Here is a 19,296-nt window from a genome sequence, read left to right on the forward strand (position 1 = left end):
GCGCGGCCGCGGGTCACCAATGGGTGACCCGCACGACCGCGAGTTACCTATTAGTGACCCGCGTGCGCGCGGGTCACCAGGTGGTGACCTGCGCCCTCACACGAGTTGAGACTATTTCTCTGTCTTTTCGTATTTCGGTGTTTCCCGACTTTCCCGGACCTGTATTCTCCACCTTTTTGCGTATTTGGTTGACTCGTTGGCTTGTACTTTTCGCTAGGACCGAACGACGAACCCGTCGGTCACTTGGGGCTGCCTGACCAGCGTGTTGATTGACGTGCGCAAGTTGACTGACGTGCGTGTCCGATCACTTGGCGTTGACTGACGCGCGCGAACCGACTGACGTGCGCACCCGGTCACTTAGCGCTGACTGATAAGCGCGGGGGTCACTTGGAGCTGATCGACGCGTGCGTCGGGCACTCGGATAATCCTTCTCTATTCGGATGATGACGTTCATCGTCTTCTCTTATTCTCGAGCAATGTGCGGGAACCTATGGCCAGTTTTAGATGCCTACAAATACCGCCTCCAAAGTGTTCCAGCCTCATTCTTTTATAAAGGAGTCTGAAATGCTTTGGATGTGATAGACCCCCACCTTCAATCGGTGTCAAAGGATCTGTAACTGGCTTTAGTTCTTGATTTCTCTACATTTTAGTCTATTCAGTATTTTGTCGAATAGTTAAAATTCTTCTGGTGCTGCGTTTATCGTCTGACCGTTGTCGAAGTCTCAAATCGAAATTAGTGAGTTGATTTTGGCTCGTGTTATTGAGTTGACTTTGAACTAATTATCTGTATCGCAACGCGTTGACCGACGTTGACCTAGGGTAATGTATTGACCGGCGTTGACCTAGGGCTACGCGTTGACCGACGTTGAACTTGGGATTTCTTATCGATTAACGTTGACTTTCATCGTAACGCGTTGACCGGCGTTGACCTAAGGCTACGCGTTGACCGACGTTGACCTTAGGGTTTTGTATCAACGCCGACAAGGTAAAAGGTTAAAGCCAAACAAGGGGCAACATTAGATTATGACCTTCTTTATGTGTGTGTGTCTCAGTGTCTTAGTGGGACGGATAGCTACAGTTCATCCAAATTATGTCCTATGTGAAAGAGTTCTAAATGAGTCCAAGAAAATTTTGTTGGCGGGGTTGGTAATGGCTTTATATTTTGCCCTGATGTTGTGGGGGTTCGAACCACCTCAGCCTTCTCTTCTTAAGATTCGTCTTCTTATATGTAAACCCAAAGTGTCTTACTTTGAAACTCAACCATCTAACGAAGTTTTATTTATCTTCCAAACACTTATTAATCCCTCAAAGTGTTTGTCCTTTTTTATGTAAACCCGAAGTTTTATTTTGAAACCATTTAAGAAAGTTTATTTTATCTTCCGTACACATTAATCCCTCAAACATTGCTACTAGGTCCTCTTTAAGTTATTGAGAAGTTAGTCCCTATATCATTGAAATTACTATTAGTCCCCTCAATTATTAAATTATTTTGAAATTAGTCCTCTTAATAATTAAGTTAGACGCAATAACTAGATAGATTAATTTGAAGAAAATTAGGAGAATCAAGGGGCCTGATAGAAATTTCAACGACTTAAGGGATTAATGGGATAATAACTTTAAAGTTTGCGACCCAAGAGTAATTTCAATGATCTAATGGGCTAAATTCAAAATTGTAAGCTGCAAGGGGCTCATGTCAAAAACCCTAGGTCTCTCTACCCTACAGTCAATTTTATTTTTAAGAGTTTTTACATAAAAACCACATTTACTTTTACCCAAATGAATAGATATCACTTTTAATTTTTATTATGGAAACAACCTTTAATTGCTACCATGGTTACAGTGTCACACACTTTTGGGGATTTCTGATTAAAAACAATATCCACAATATCATAGTGGCCCTTACCGTAATCTCCCTCTAACAAGTTATGGTAGGGTAGCGAGTTGAGAAGGAGAGTGAGAAAGCTGATGCACGGGAAAAGAGAAGGGGTGGGTGAGAAGTTAGCGAGAGAAGTTGTTGCGGGAGAGGAGGAGGAGGATGGAGGAAAGAGGGAAGGGGTGGGTGAGAAGTTAGCGAGAGAAGTTGTTGCGGGAGAGGAGGAGGAGGATGGAGGAAAGAGGAGAGCGCTTGGGGAGATAGCCGGAGGAAAGTGATGAGAGTGAAGAAATGGATAACAAAGAGGAGGAGGGTATTATGGGTATTTATGGTCGTTTAAATCTACTCGCTTATAGAAAATACTTTTACACATCAACTGAAAGTTGTATCACTATTTATTTTTTGACCACCCACTTTCCTGTCGACTTAGATCCAACATATTCAAAAGAATTAATTTTAAAACGCTTTGTATACAACCATTTGGTATATAATTTTGGTATATTTCACTTTACCTTGTGATATCTTTATTAAAATGATTGGATGCATAGTGTTTTTTTTAACCAAATGTTTAAACTATTACTTTTTGGTTTCTTCACATAAATGTTGCGATATCGCTCGGGTCAATTCTGCTAGTATCATGTCATACTATATATGAAAATTAGATAGAGTTTCATATGTGCTTGTTTATTTGTGTTCTCCAACTCAAATGGGCCCCACATCTAATGTCACTTTCTTTAGTTTCTCATCTATATTATGATTAACAATAATTCCCTTGTAGATCTGAACACAAGCCAAGTTCGGGCTAGACCCGGCCCGAAACCCCTTGTCCTAGGCTCGAATGGGTCAGGCCTTGAATGACCCATATTAGACCAAGTCGGTCTTGAGCTTGGGTGTTTTGGTTTGGGTGATGCACAAACTCGGCCTGCTGACCTGGCTTGTCAAGCTATGGGCTAGGCCCGATCTGGTTAAGACATGTTAAATTCTTATTGTTTTACTAATAAATTTTTTTCTTCTATATACCAAAATATTAACAAAGTAAAATGAATTTCATTAATAACTTGAGTATCGGACTACTAGAATAAAAGAGTTGCATACTAAAAGGAAAATATACTAGACTAAGAAAATAAAAAATACAAATTGATTCCATAATTTTCTTCAAATTATAGTAGAGATGGTTCTGCTCTTCATTTTTCTTTAAGCTTTCATTTTCAACAACACTTCTCTAATATTTTTTTTCATTACATCAAAAAATATCTCAAAGAAAATCATGGCTTTTGACTATGATATTTGTATGAATTAGAATAGATTTAAAAATTAAAATCAAATTCTAAAAAAGAAAAAAAAAGGCCCATTTCAAATTGCCAACAGGCAAATTTTTCCCCATTAGCCAATGGGCAAAACTTGCCAGCTGACATTTAACTGGGTTGGGTCTATTTTGGGTGGGCCTTAGCGGCCCAAAAGATATAAAAACGCTCTATTTAAAATTGGGCTCAAACTCAAACCCCTGCTACGTATTATTAATTTTTTTTTAAATATTTCTAATTTTTGAGCTTCTTAGTATTTCTAAGTTTTGGCCAAACTTATTTTTTACAGTTTTAACTATATTTAGGCTTAATTTTAAATAAAATAATTAATCAAATTTAAACATCAAAATTAAAGATAATACTTTATAGAAGAAGAATAACTTTACTAATAAATTTATGAATGTTTTACATAATTGTAGAAACTAGAAATTGAAGAGTTACAAGTAGCAATTGAATAGTAACGTGACTAAAAGTAAATTTTTGTACCGAAAATGAAAGAGTATAACACAACCCACTAGTTTGGCAAGAGTTTAAAAATTACAAAATAAAATTTAAAATTTCTTCAATTGCGGGATGGTCCAGATGGACTTGCTTCTCCTCTTGGTGGATAATCTTTGTTAAACACGCCAATCTCTTGGGTTCGTTTATCTATCTTCCACTAGTCTACCAATAGCATCACCCTCTTCAAGCTCTCATTATTCAAGTTAGTTCTCTTCTCAGTTAATTCTCTGCCACCATTAGAAAAAGCACTCTTGACTGCTATTATAGACAATGGAGGGGTTAGTATATCACAAGCTCCAAGGGAAAGCACAATATAAGTTCCACTTTTCACTTTCCACTAGGCTAATACATCAACACTCTCTAGGGAATCACCATTTTCTAAGAAGTGGGTTCAATTTTAGATTACCCATATCTATAATTGAATCCACCATCTTTAATTTCTTGTATTTTCTTTTATTCTAGAATTTTGTTCTTCATTCTTGAATTTTTTATTTGTTTCTTGATTTTATTCATTTTTCCTTCTCACCTTATTGATCATACTCAAATCCACTCTCACTTACACTTTGCACCTATTCACACACCACTTTCACTCTCTCAATCTCTTCACAATCACATTCACTTATCACTCCTATTTGTCACGCACACAAAATAAGAACCAATTTCATATTTTCTCCTACAAAACACCTTCCTCGTGGGATCGATATCTTAAATACTATAACTTGACACGGTTGTGCACTTGCAACCTTTTTGGTACATGTTTATGCCGCATCAAGTTTTTGGTACATCAACACTAGCGACCTCCATTTTATTAGTTGGGACCATCTAAGCGATTAAGATAAAAACTATGTTCAGTTGCATCTTGTGAGGTTCTTCTTTGTCTCATTAAAGTTTGACATCGATTAAGATAAAAACTATGTTCAGTTGCATCTTGTGAGGTTCTTCTTTGTCTCATTAAAGTTTGACATCCAAATAATAAAGGTGTTAAAGATGAAGATGGAGAAGTCAAAGTATGAATTCTAGACATCAGGGGTCCACATTAAATTACATATAATTCATATAATTTATCCCTTTCACTTTGCATATATTGATCCACTTTCAATTGATTATAGCTAGTTCATATCAAATTTTATTGATTGAATTAAATTTCCACCGCCATTTATTTTTCCTCCAGGATCTAACAGTAGAGCACAACTATAAAGTAAAAGTAGACCTTTAAAATATTTATTTAAATTTTCTTCCACATTCTTCATAACATCATATAAGAGTGGATCATCTGGATATGTAGCAAACATGTGAGGAATTGTAGTCAAATGAATTAAAATAAGTATTTTAGTTTTGTAGTTGGATAATAACTATCAGATAATTCTCTAGTTACTTCTTCCAATGGCCTAACACATTGACAATTGATGAAGCTTGTATACCCAATCATCATCAGTCATAATAAAAGACGAGTGTGACCCTACTAGACGGTTAAAGTAAAATAATTGGTTGTCTATATGGAATCTTGTGGGAAGTGTAATTCTAACTTTCTAATTGTACTAAAATTTTGATACTAGATTGACACTACTATTAATACGGTATTTTCTTATTCAACATATGATGAAAAATGCCCTATCTATTTTATATTTTATATTTTATTTTTGATGAAATAAGCTATCTATTTGCAACTCCAGTTTAAAAATTAATTTATGATAAATCCTGTATCCTCATCTCTATAAACCACATCATCCGATATCAACAGGTTTCGTCAACGCCCATAATTTATGAATCAGGATTTAAAGCTTTGACATAGTTACTACTCCAGAAAAATAATTTGATGGTTCTATCCTGCTGGCTTTTTTTTTCCAGAAATTTTCTATATATTAGTCAATTCTTTGGATTCTTGCTAGTTGTTTGGAGAAGGTGGGACTAGACCCTGATCAAGAAAAATGTTCTAAGCCTGCGCAATAAGAAATCACAGTATTAGTCAAAGTAATAATGTTAAATTAAAAATGTGGAGCATTCCGAGGAAATATACATCGTAGCATATTTATAATAGATTGTTTCTGGAGCATTATAGGTGGGAGCATTGGCAAGCATTCTCTTGACATCAGCAACAAACATTTCAAAGGTGATGTAATATTGTTCTAATTCTAATATTTTTGACATGTTTAGATCTGCAAAATAACTCCTGTTCAAATGACATCCATATAGTTCTCTAACCTTAGGCACAAGAAATTATATGTAATATTTGGAGCATCCTGTTCAAATGACATCCATATAGTTCTCTAACCTTAGGCACAAGAAATTATATGTAATATTTGGAGCAAAATGAAAAACGCGACAAAGACCTTAGGCACAAGAAATTATATGTAATATTTGGAGCAAAATGAAAAACGCGACAAAGCATCATTTTTTTGTACCTGCTCCTATTAGGAATATGAATCGACGTTTTAACTATACACAATCTGGACCATATAAAACCTGCAGAAGGGGTAGCCTTCACCCACCAAAAAAAGAAAAGAAAAGAAAAAATGCCACATCAGCAGAAACCCCTAAATTTAAGAACAATGCAATTAAAGAGCTGACTGTCAACTGTTAACTATTTCGAAAATAGAATCTAACAATTAAACTAAAAAAAATATCTATAAATTATAAGTTTTTATACTTGCCAACTGCGCACTTTATGATGGCCAACCTTGGCTAACTTTCTCTTGTCCCCATGATATGTAATTTGAACAAGACGTTTGATATCATTCTATTGAAAAAAAATGGTGTTCTTAAGATACATATTTGATGGAAATGGATATATATTGGATATGGAAAATGATAATATCAAGTAAAAGGTATGTGACAGAAATTCGGTATGACACCTTTTGACTAGTACAAAGTGGTAGGAAACTAGAACTTGACCGAAGGTACACTAAAAATCTAAAGTACGAAAAGAATGTTTGCAACCCAGAAGACTAGACTCCTCTAAAAGATCCAAGGCATACTTTTTTAGGAGAGAAGTAACTCATGTTTCTGATAGGCAATTTCAATTCCAAGAAAGTATTTTGGCTTCCCCTATCTTTGGTTAAAGAATGATGCTTGAGATATTCTTTGGTTTCTACCAAACCTTTTGTATCACTCTTTGTCAGCAAAATATCATCAACATACACAACCAAGATCACTATCCCCAAACTAGTGTGGTGAATAAACATAGAATGGTCTAAATAACACCACTAGAAATCAATACTAGATACTACTTGCCTAATCCTATCAAACCAAGCACATGGACTCTGTTCGATTCCATACAATGCTTTCTTAAGTGTGAAAATATGAGTCTCCCCTTGAGTAACATACCCAAGAGGTTGCACCATATAAACCTATTCTTGAAAGTCATTATACAATAAGACATTCTTCACATCAAGCTGAAATATGGGCCACCCCAGATTAACAGCAATGGAGAACAATATACGAATGAAGTTGAGACGAGCAACAGGAGAGAAAGTCTCAGTGCAATCAAACTACATATGTCTAAGTAGAGCCTTTAGCAATTGGCCTAGCTTTGTATCTGTCCACAGAACCATTAGGACGGTACTTCACAGTGAAGGCCCCGTGACAACCCACAATATTTGCTCCCTGAGGAGCATGAACTACATCCCATGTATCCTGAGAAGCAAGTGCTTTCATCTCCTCACCCATATCCTCCTTCTAAGTAGGAACTAACATGGCTTCCTGACTGAGAAGCAAGTGCTTTCATCTCCTCACCCATATCCTCCTTCTAAGTAGGAACTAACATGGCTTCCTGATAAGACCTGGGCATAGATATAGAAGACAAGGACAAAGTAAATTGGCAAAATGACGGGGTAAGATGATCATAGGAAATAAAACAAAATATAAGATGTGTAGTGATAGATCATTTACCTTTTCAAAGAGCAACAGGAACATTAAAATCAGAAGGAAAAGAGGATTGCTGATGAGTAAGACCTTTAACCACAGACGGAGGATCGGTTGGAGGTAAGCTATGTCTGTACTTTTGGTCTTCTAGTATATACTAGAGCTGGCTTTGATGCAAGCTTTTCATCAACTTCAGAACTCAGCACTAACTGAGTAAGGGCAGATGGCAGTATCAGCTATGGGGGAGAAATAGAGGAAGGTGGCGATCCTCTACATATGGATCAAAAATATGGAACAGATTCAAAGAAAATGACATCTGCAGAAGTAAAATACTTTTGAGATGTTGGGTCATAACAAGATATCCCTTTTATGTTCTAAAGTATCTTTGTTTTAATTTTCTTGGATTTTTTTAGTGTACTATTTTGTAATTTTTATAGTTTAAGGCTTGAAAATTCAAGATGAAGGTGCAGACAGGCAAAAATGTCGAACCATCGGTCAACACACTATGACGCTGCAAGGAGGCCCACGGGGTCTAACCATCATTCCAAAGTGATCAAAAGTGCTCAACATGATGAAATGGACCCAAAAAGAGGCTAAGAATGCAATGTCATAAAACTCGAATTTAAACGGAGCAAGAACCACATACAAACTCGCCAAAAAAAATAGAAAAACGTGTTTACACGGTGCTAAGACCGCATAAAGTTAAAGGCGTGTAAACTTTGCCCTGAAGTTACAGTTGAACAGGCAGACCAATCTATAGCATATACCTGGTGCTAAGGTCACGACAGAGATAGGATTTTTGTGGTGCGAAGGCCGCATAAAGTTAAGGGCACATAAACTTTCTACTGAACTTACAATTGAACTAGCAGTCAAATCTGCAGCATATGAGAGGCGTTAAAGCACTTCAAGATAAGATCCATGCACAAAGTTTATGCAGAGCTACAAAAAAACAACCAATGAGCATTTATGCAGCATTACTAACCCCACATAAACGATAAAATCTACAAGAGTTATTGAAAAGAGTGCCGCGATGCTATCCATTCAGCGGCAATAGACTAAAAAATTGCTACAGTAGCTCACATAAATCAAGAGATGTGTAAACCACCTAACACTAAGCAAAGAAGGGTTTCTCTATAAATAAAGATCATTAGCCCACATTCAAAGGGCTCCAAGGCTCCAACATTTTTGTCATATCTCCTATTTCTTATCCAAGACTTATAGCCTAAGGTCTGAACTCTCATTTGCTCCAACATATTTACTCCTCTAGAAAACTCCTTGGGTTCTCTTTGGTCGTTTGAGTTACATACCACCTCTTCATTGGAGATTTTTCTCATTGGCCTACCACCTTTTTGTCGAGACTTACTCACTAGGATTCCTATTCACCCAAGAGCTACTACTACTCCCTGAAGAATTCTATCTTCTTACAGGGTTCTACCATACACCTGAGAGAAACTACTCCCTTAGTTGAAGCTATCTTCTTCCTATAAGAGAGTTTGCAAATGGACCCAAGTGGGAATAAGTAACAACCTTTAGTCTTCATCACTTGAGGTCGAACTACTCTTTCTTCAAGGCGCGAACTTCACAAAGGGCAATGTCAATACTTCCACCTCATCATATAGTCCACGGAGATCCCGATCTATCTCTATCAGCACACAGGGTCAAAAACCCACTAAATAAAAATAAATAGTAAGCAGACCAGATCCCTTCTCTGCTCATTTGAAGCACAAGTCGCACTGATGTCCCCATCAGCCAATTTGTGTGAAAAATAGATGGCACGCCTAATGGAACCAAGGTTATCCTCAAAAGAGAACATTGTGTTACAATATGATAAGGTTGCCCCCGGGACTATCATTGAAAGCCTATTCAACAAAGTTGACCAAGTGTTATATGAGAGGTTTCTAATGGAGGGTGCGCATCGCCAAAATGAGGTGAAGAGTTGAAAAATCTCTATCTCAAGATCTAACTTTGCGCTACACCGAGCTAGTTTATGCTGTCCTAAATTAACACCACATAATGATGAAGAGGGCGATGTGAAGTAATCTAAGGAAGGTTTATGTGCTACTAACATTCACCCTCCATCAGACCAACTAGGCGTAAATTCTAATAGAGAGCTAGGGGTAGAGCAACAATGCGTGAGCACATCTCTGCATAAATGTCTAACTCCATGTGAAGACTTCACCTCGTGTAAACAAAATCAAAGGAGACATTTGGATGCTGAACTCAGATGAGATCATAAAAAATACCTTTTATTTTATCATTAGAGTTCGGTCCCCTTGGTGATCTGGGAGACTTTCTGGATGAGTACGATCCACTGCATTCTAGTGACACAGAATCCCTTACCCAAACTTTTCGAATGGAAGATGGATGTTGCCATCATTCGTTATGCTATTCTTGCTACTAGTTATCTAATACTCCTATAAAAGTATGTTGCATGTTTAGACATTCTTCTGAAAATGCCTCAAATTTATAGAAGTGACATTTACATTGTTTTGTGCATCCCTGTAATTTTGTGTTTCACCATTATAAAACACATACATATACATACATAAATATACATACATACATACTCAATATGATAAATACTACAGTAAATGCAATATATACATTATTATAAATATTCAATTTTATGTAATGAGTCCTTTAAATAAATATTTAATTTATTAATTTATTTTTATTTTTCTAGCAAGTTATGAATGTTGAATGAGTCCTTTAAATAAATATTTAATTTATTAATTTATTTTTATTTTTCTAGCAAGTTATGAATGTTGATTAGCATGCAAGCATATTAATAAATTTATTAATTTATATTAATACATAGTAAATTGATGATCACTGAAACATCACAATTCCTCTTCAATAAGGGAGTAATTAACTGTGATAAAGAAATTGTGCCTCCAACTAATGGATCACAAGACCCCCCTCAAGTCTCATCCGTTTTCACTCCACCTCCTATATAACTCCCCTTCCCATCTTCTTCCATTCACACAACAAAATTCACTATCACTAATGATCAAACTAATGTCCAAGGATATTCACTATCCCAACAGAATTCACCACCTATATAACACCTCTCAACTCCCTTCTATCTCTCCTCTGCTACTTCCCTTTGATTTGCCAATCCAAGAAACTTCGAGGGAACTGAGGTTTGGCAATCAAAAGACATGGTTCCGCCACAAAAGTGCGCTCGACAACGGTGGCGGAGGCGAATCTGGTAAATGTGACTGTGGTAGGTTCGGAGCGGGTGGTGGAGCCAGCATGCAGTGGGCCATGTGGATTTTGAGGTGGTAGCGGTGAAGGGTTTGGTGGAAGTAGAGGGGCCAGAGGCTGTGTCGGTAGATGGTTCGACGGATGAGCTCGGTAGAGTTGGTGATGGGTTCCTTCCATTCATATTTCTTATTATATTTTCATTAGTGGATGTATATTAGTAATTGAAGGTTTAATGTCATGTGTATGTGTGTTCGTTGTTGTAATAAGAGATAGTTGCTTCAGGGGTATTAGGCAAAAGATTCATTTTACTTTTCATGCCTGGTTAATTTGGTGAGGATCAGATAATAAGTTAAGTGAAGGTCAATGGGATTCATTTTACTTTTCATGCCTGGTTAATTTGGTGAGGATCAGATAATAAGTTAAGTGAAGGTCAATGGAATGTGTAGTTCTGGATTTCTATTACTTCAATTCAGTGAAGGTCAATGGAATGTGTAGTTCTGGATTTCTATTACTTCAATTCAATGGACATTGATTGTAGATTCAGATTAAAAACAAATTGCTAGAATTATAAGTATCTTCGTTGGTATTTTTAATTTTAAAATTATAACTAATATTGAAATTATGGTTAGCATGTTTACCTTAAGGTGTTGTTCAGCAATGAGTTAAGTGAAGGGTTAAGGAGACTAAACCCTTTCCTAACCTGCCAAACAAAAAAAATCTGTAGAAGGGTTAAAATGAGTTAACCCTCCATAATTTGCAAAATATAAAAAATACATAAATGTTAAGCTAACCCTTCTAAAGGGATTAAAATGAGTTAACCCCTCAAAATGAAGGGTTTACTAATACTCCTATTTAGAAGGATTAAAAGTTAACCTGTTTATTTATAAAGAAAATGGTTAAAATCCTCTTTATTCCCAAACACTAAAACTGATCACAGGGGCTAAAATAAAACTTATTGAACATATTAATAATGTAGTCCTTCAGGTTATCGAATGGGCAAACTACATTAATCCTTCTCTTTAATCCATCTTTCTTAACCTTTTGCCAAATGGGGCCTAAGGGCTAATCCGAAACTAATAAAGAGCTGACGATGTGGATTAGGAAAATTGCATATAAATTAGCTTGTAATAAATTGTAAAACAACAGAAGAAAAAAGATTTGCATGTTGAGAATATCATAGAGTCAAAGGACACTTCAGAATGGAGAATCAAAAACATATGTCGCTCCAAAGTATGTATAATTTTTACATGATCTTTTTGTTGTTTTCTTTTGAACTCACTTTTGCGAAGAAAGATATAATATGCATTTGAAAGATATGATATGCATTTTAACATTAAACTTTTCATACATCAACTCTTTGCATAAAACGTGCATCTTACCAATGATTTTGATGGATTTTTGAAAAATGTTCTAATTATTATGTAGGATACATTAATTAAAATCTATAGTTTCGAAGGAATCATGGGAAATCCCCTAAAGTTTTCATAAGTGACAACTTGCATTTGACCATTTTATTTTAATTTCAATGAAGTTAACATACATGAATATAAAAGCAGCTATTATTAGGATAATCATATGTATTCTCATATAAGCATTTATAAGATTTTATTGAAAAAATAACAACTATTTGACTATGAAGTTAAAAGAAAAGGAAATAAAGTTATCCTTTTCAAACTTTACAAGAATTCTTCTGTCATTCCACCAGACTATATATGATATTTTACTTTTTTAAAAATTTAGTATATTTTTATTATTTAATTATGCCCGTTATGGATAATATTATCAATGATTTTTGTTATGTAGAGTGACAAACTCTAGCAACGGTTCGCTTCCAATAGGGGGTCCAAATATTTTCCATATAACCAATATTCTTGCATGGTAAGTTATTAACTTTTTATAGCTAAATTTATTTCTTTTTTATATTTAGTTTAAGTTTCTTATCTGTCTTGATCTAAATCATCTTTTAATATGATTTGTTTTAGAAAATTTTCACGGTAACATTAAAATAATTAGAATTTGAAATTTGACTTATGTCTTTTAAGGTTTCGATATATTATATGATGAATTACTACTTAAGGATAATAATACAAATGTATGTGAAACAAAGAAAATAAAAAATAACTTCTAAAAAAATAAAAAGAAGATAACAAAAGAATAATAATAATAAGTGTATGTTCAGAGAGAGGATCGAGGGATACCACAAAATTCATTACATGTGTGGATGACGATGAAACCACTTGCGTAGCAATACATTTTAAACCTTGTGAGTGGACGCCTGAGTATAATGTATAATTTTTTAGTTTAGAGGGAGCCTGAGGACCTATGAAAACTCTAAAAGTGATATGTAAAATTTATTAGTTCAGAGAAAAACCGAGAAACTAAAAAAGTATAGTTTACATGGATTATTTAAATAATACTAATAGTTTACATGGATTATTTAAATAATACTATGTAAATTATATTAATGTTTAGAGAAACCGAGAAACTAAGATATATCTAACAGTATTATGTGGGTACCATACATTTATATACATACAGATAATTAGTATTCCAATGCACGCTTATTATCTACATATAACCATGAAAGTGGGTACATGAGCAATGCCCATGCACTATACTAGTCTGTCCCACAAGGGCAAATGATATTTGTGCCTTTCGTGCTAGTTCAAGTCTTACTTTTGACATATATTATTAAAATGCTAGTTCAATACTGGTCATGTTTGAGCTCTTTCCTTTTCCTATTTAAACTCAATTTAATCTAATCAAACCTTTCAAAAATCTGGTTAACCTGTCAATAGAGAATTCATGTTTGGGTCACCTAAATGGTGAGTGAGGTCAAAGTTCTGACCCCAACCAACACATTTCAATCCCTAGCATAACTAGACTTTAATTTGAAGGTGTTGAGAAAGGAATATAAAAAATTCATATTAACAAAAGCAGTCTGTACCCAAAAGAAGGCACAAGAAGAGTATATGCTCCTGTGCCAAACAGATAAGATAGCACCTGCTGATTATGTCTATTATAATAAATACATAATATCTGATCAACCAAATTACCAGGAGAATGTATAGGCCTATTGAATATACGTTGTGTTGTATCTCATATAACTTGTGCTTCTTATTCATATTATATAATCGTCAATATATTTTTTTCCAAAGAATTATGCTCTACTTGAAGGGAGAACTTTTACAAGCCCATCTCAAACATCCAAACCTGGACTCCCCATGCATGCCATGTTAATTTTAGAATTAGGTTCAGACATGAACTTGCCTCTCAACTGACTCTAACGGCATGAACCATGATACTAAGGTTTCTATTTTCCAACTGTAATCACTCTATATCTTCAGCTCCCAACTCACCTTTCTCATTTAAGTTACCCTATCTCTTCAGATTGAGTAAGGTCTTCTACATTCAAAGACATGGCTTCCTTAACCCGACCTCCCAAAATGATGGATTTGAATGCTAACCTAATCTCTCCAATCCATTTAATTCTAGTCATAATATGCACTAATCACATAAAGTTTCTTGAAATAAAGAACATAACATGTTTAATTTTGTAAACCTTCAGATTTCAAATCAGGAGACACCATCTTAAACTATACAGAATATTGGTATGTACTGTGATTCAATAACCATTTGACTCACTAGAAAATTTAAAGAAAGATTTATGTAATATTAACAACAGCATGAAATCTTAATCTTAAGATAAGCAAAGCTACTTATCATCCTCTGTAACAGGGAAAAATCAGTTTAACTAATATCTTCCAAGGAAATGCTTGCTATTAGACTTCTTAATAAGGGCTCATGTTTGTTCTTTTCGAAACCTCTGAAGTAAAATTAACCAATAAATAATGTAAACAATAGGTTGAGATATAACAATTTCTTTAAATGAACTTACTCTGCTCGAGATGTCATACACAACAATAGTTGCAGCTGCCCCATGATAATATATGGGAGCCAGGCTATGATATCGCTCTTGTCCAGCTGTATCCCATATATCAAACTTTATAGTTGCATCACTTATTGATAGTATTTGAGAGAAAAAGGCTGCACCAATTGTAGATTCCTGGAAATTTGAGCTATATTGTGGTTTTCCGTAGTAGTTCATTTCTATATGAGAATGTATGAGATAAATGGGAGAACTAAGAACAGACCTGACAATCAAAATACTGGCCTTTGACAAACCTCAGTACTATACTAGTCTTTCCTGTTCCCATGTCCCCAAGAAGTACCTGGAGAAACAATTATTCATCATTTGGTAAGTAATTCTCTTTACTTAATGCAAGGTTACATATAATGGAAATTCCTAATAATCCAATATTAAGATATGTGGAAACAGAACCCATTAAAGATCAACTCATGTATATCACAGTATCATAAAACTCGAGAGATATACAAAAAAAGATTATAGAACACTATTACCTAATTTGTTATGAGAGTCCCTAATTAAAGCATCTAAAGGAGACCACAAGTTAGAATTGGTTACATTTTTGCATGCTTGATGATTACATGCATAAGAAAGGGAAACTGTTTAACTCCAAGAAGAAGAAATATGAAGAAAAGATTCAAAAGTTATCATGATAACATTCACGTACATATGATGGGTATATATAATACAAACAGAGAGCTGTACATGCTAAGATAAATTGTATCCCTATAAATCTTCAGTCACACGTTTATCACATATTTTAAGTTTGTAAATGGTATAATACAGTCATACAGGATATTATATATATGGAAATAATGGGTATGAGGTGGCGGTTCATTTTACAAAATGAGCTACTAAGAGATAGCCATTTGGTGAGGCCCACCTTACGAGTCACATTAAAATGTGTGGGCATCACCACTCTATCTGTGTGTTGTGCGTATGTGTACGTGCGCGCGCGTGTACGTGTGCGTGCGCACGTGCAGACGTGCATGTGTGTGCATACGTGCGCGCGTGTGTGAGCGCACGCGCGTGCGTGTGCATGCGTGCGTGCGTGTGCGTGTGTGCATGTGCGTATGCGCGCGCACAGTGTGTGTATCGCGCGCGCGCATCTATATATATATAAACACACACACACATACACACACACATATACTCTGAAATAAAAATTTACAAAATATCAATATTGATTCTTTCATTCGCGTGTCACAAGATAAAACATGTATATGTTTCTTTTATTATATAGATTATAAATTGAAAACCTCTCATTTTTTAACTAAATACCCAAATGACCCATTTTTGAACTAGATACCCAACAACCATTTAAATTCATAGTTTTAAACTGTGTACGGATTGAAATAACCTTGAGCCATGCTCAAAGAGTATCAAAAAGTGGATGTAAAGTGCAGAATATGCGCCCAATTATAACGAGTGTGATAAATTGAAATATATATTACATAAGTCAGCACACCGTACTACCTTTAGAAGTGTGAGTTTGGGAATATCTTTCCACAGACAAAAATTCCTTTCATCCTATTGGATATTACATTATTATCATATCATATCCTAATTAACAGGTATAATATTCTATTTTCCTATCCTAATTAATATACGTGTATAAGCTTTAGCTCCTATTATCCCATGTGAACAGATTTCAAACTTTAATAGGTATATGCTTCCATTATCCTATCCTAACTATAATACACATATGCAATGGCGAATCCAGAATTTCTAAAAAGTGGTGTCACCATATAGTTTAATAATTGGGGATAAAAGGCTAGTTTGGTCCCTATAATGGGGTTTCATACTCAAATTGGTCCTCATATTTCATTTTTCTCAACTTGGTCCCCATACTGGGGTTTCACACTCAGATTGGTCCTCCTTTATTTTTTTCTCAACTTAATACCTGTACTTGGGCTTCACACTCAAATCGATGCCCTTACTTTTTTCTAACTTTTAGCGTTATGCAAAAAACTCTTAATAACTTTCAACATCACATTAAACCCTCCAAGAAATTTCAAAAATCACACTACACCACCCAATAACTTTCAAAATCATACTAAACCCCCCAATAACTTCCAAATCTCACCAAATCCCAAATAAATCTTGGACTTGCAAAAATCCCCAATAAGTTTTCACTTTATGTAGATAACCCCCATAAATTAGAACAAAAAACAACATAAAAAGACATTTCAAGGACAATTCCAGCAAAAGAAAAAAAAGGGTTCAGGACCCTAACCTGAACGAGCAAGAGGAAAACAAATAAAAAAAAGAGAGGTTTCTATTTTTAGGCTTGAAAATATAAAAAGGTCATCAAGAGTTTTCTAAAATAATTTAAGGAGTATTTTGATCTTTTTAAGTCACGTGGGATGCATGTGCCATATTAGATGTAATGATGCTAACTTTGGGGGTCTGCAAAAGTTATTGGGGGTTTAGTATGATTTAAAAAACTAGAAGTTATAGGGGGTTTAGTGTGCTTTTGAAAGTTATTGGAGGTTAAGTATGATTTTTGAAATTTCTTAGGAGATTTAGTGTGATGTTGAAAGTTACTGGTAGTTTACTTCAAAACGTTAAAATTTAAAATAAACTAGGGGGACCAATTTAACTATGAAGCCCTGGTACATGAACGAAGTTGAAAAATAAAGTAAGAGGACCAATTTGAGTATGAAGCCCCAATACAGGGATCAAGTTGAGGAAAAGTAAAGTACAAGGGCCAATTTGAGTATGAAGCCCTAGTGCAGGGACTAAATTGCCCTTTTAGCTAATAATTAAAAAATTTTATGATTGTCTTGATGAATTTTCATATTTTAGTAAAAGCTACATAATCGCATCATTAGTAATACTAATAAATACAGAATTGCACTTTAGTAACTTCAAATGATAGGGTATATATTAGAAAAGACTTGAATCCAACTTATTAGAACAAACTTTTTCTTATCTTATCACATGATGAATGTATTTAAGTCCCACCTATTTTAGACTTCCCTCTATCTTCATAGGGTAATACATATAATATAGCTGAGTGTTTTTTTCTAATACATGTCCTGTAGCATGCAAAATATTATGTTTCATTAACACTTAGAAGCATGCAAATTTTATTAAGCAAAAAAAATCTTTCTTCTTGATTATGTTAGGACTTGAACAGGTAATATTAGTTGTCATAACAAGTAATAACTAGACATCCACATACTCTTCATAAGAATAATAGCTTCGCTCAAATAAAGTGGTGTCGCATGACACCACTTCATCCAAGGTAAATCCACCCTTGCCCATGTGAACAGATTTTCACAAAATTAGATCATAAGCTATATCGTCCACGTTCAACGGTCTAGCTATACAACATATATTAATAGAATTTCCACGTGAATAGAATTTCCACGAAGTTGGATCAGAATAGATATCCTAATCAATAAAAATATTTTTGTACAACATGTAATTCCCATGTTATCAACTTCCATGTTAACTCTATTTGTTGGATAGCTCTTGTGCAAACAATAAACTCCTATAAAGAAAAAAATACATCATCTCGCATGCCTATATATACACCAATAAATTACACAATTCTTTTCGTAGCAGTTTTTCCTCCATCTCTCTCTATGTTTCTCCTTCAACAGGTATCTCCTTCAATAGGTATGTCACATTGTTGTCTTCATTGTTATTCTTTAGTAATAATGTGCATTTTGAACAAATGGTGATATTTGTTATTTACTAGCTTGTATGCATATTTTTTCATCTGAGAGTGCTTTATATTAATTGTAATGGGGTGTGATCCAAGAAATTATTTTTAATCACAACTATTTAATTTTCAAAAATTTGTATTGATATTCAAATAGATAGTCTGAAGTATTTAAATAAAAATTCATTTTGGATGGCTGTTGAATACATGAAGCAGCAATAAGGTGACGGTAGAATCATTTTCTTTCCTATAATTTCTATAGAGGCCATAACCTTTAATATTTGCAAGCAAGCCCCAATAACCTATGCATACCTATAATATATTAATCTTGACCTACCACATGATGTTTTTTATATGCACATTATTTTATGTTAAGAGTGACATGACCTATGTGCTAGAATTGCATCAGGTTTTATTGCCCGTCGGTTCATGTTACTTTTCAATTTCCACTCCTATTTCAATTTTTTCCTAAAACATTATTAGCAAAACCAAGAAATGAAAATTTTCAGTATTTCTACTTCAATTGTCCAAATAATTCTAAATGTACAATAAGATGAATTTCATCCTATGAACACACCACATTAAGTAATTTCCAAACAAATAACAGTTTTAATATCTAAATTAACCAGAAATATGATGTTTAATTTCTTTGAATAGCCTATTAATTTAAAAAATGGTTATTGACATCTGATACATCATATTAATTTAAGTATTTATACCTACCAGCTTCGCATGGATGCTGCTGCCTCCCGCCATCGCCGTGGGAGGCCCGAGGGAACAATATCAACACCCCACTGAACAGGAAGTAGTAAGAGGAAGCAGGGATAGGAATCAAATACTGCGACTGAAACTAATAATAGAAGAAGAAGAAGAAAGAGAAAGAGGGAAGAAGAATGGTAGGTGGTTTCGAGAAGTAGTAGTATCTCTTTGACCGGTGGGTCTCCTGTGG

At 34.7% G+C, this 19,296-nt stretch overlaps 1 protein-coding gene across 13 annotated transcripts; it reads right to left on the reverse strand.

The window, feature by feature from the left end:
- On the reverse strand, positions 3,897-19,289 carry LOC109819648 (ras-related protein RABF2b-like). Of its 13 annotated transcripts, none has more exons than XM_020385440.1 (6): positions 19,071-19,289; positions 14,901-14,978; positions 14,645-14,812; positions 11,385-11,446; positions 6,081-6,157; positions 5,551-5,617 (listed from the first exon to the last, which is right to left on the reverse strand). In XM_020385440.1, the coding sequence occupies exons 1-5, from the start codon at positions 19,101-19,103 to the stop codon at positions 6,115-6,117; spliced, it is 384 nt and encodes a 127-aa protein (XP_020241029.1). In that variant the 5' UTR covers positions 19,104-19,289; the 3' UTR covers positions 5,551-5,617; positions 6,081-6,114. The 13 variants fall into 13 exon arrangements, 12 of the variants coding, with proteins under 12 accessions (XP_020241030.1, XP_020241028.1, XP_020241027.1 ...); XM_020385437.1 differs by having other exon boundaries at positions 11,385-11,464; XM_020385446.1 differs by having other exon boundaries at positions 11,385-11,464; positions 19,067-19,289.

This window comes from Asparagus officinalis, chromosome 8 (genome assembly GCF_001876935.1).
Source record: "Asparagus officinalis chromosome 8, Aspof.V1, whole genome shotgun sequence".
NCBI lineage: Eukaryota > Viridiplantae > Streptophyta > Magnoliopsida > Asparagales > Asparagaceae > Asparagus > Asparagus officinalis.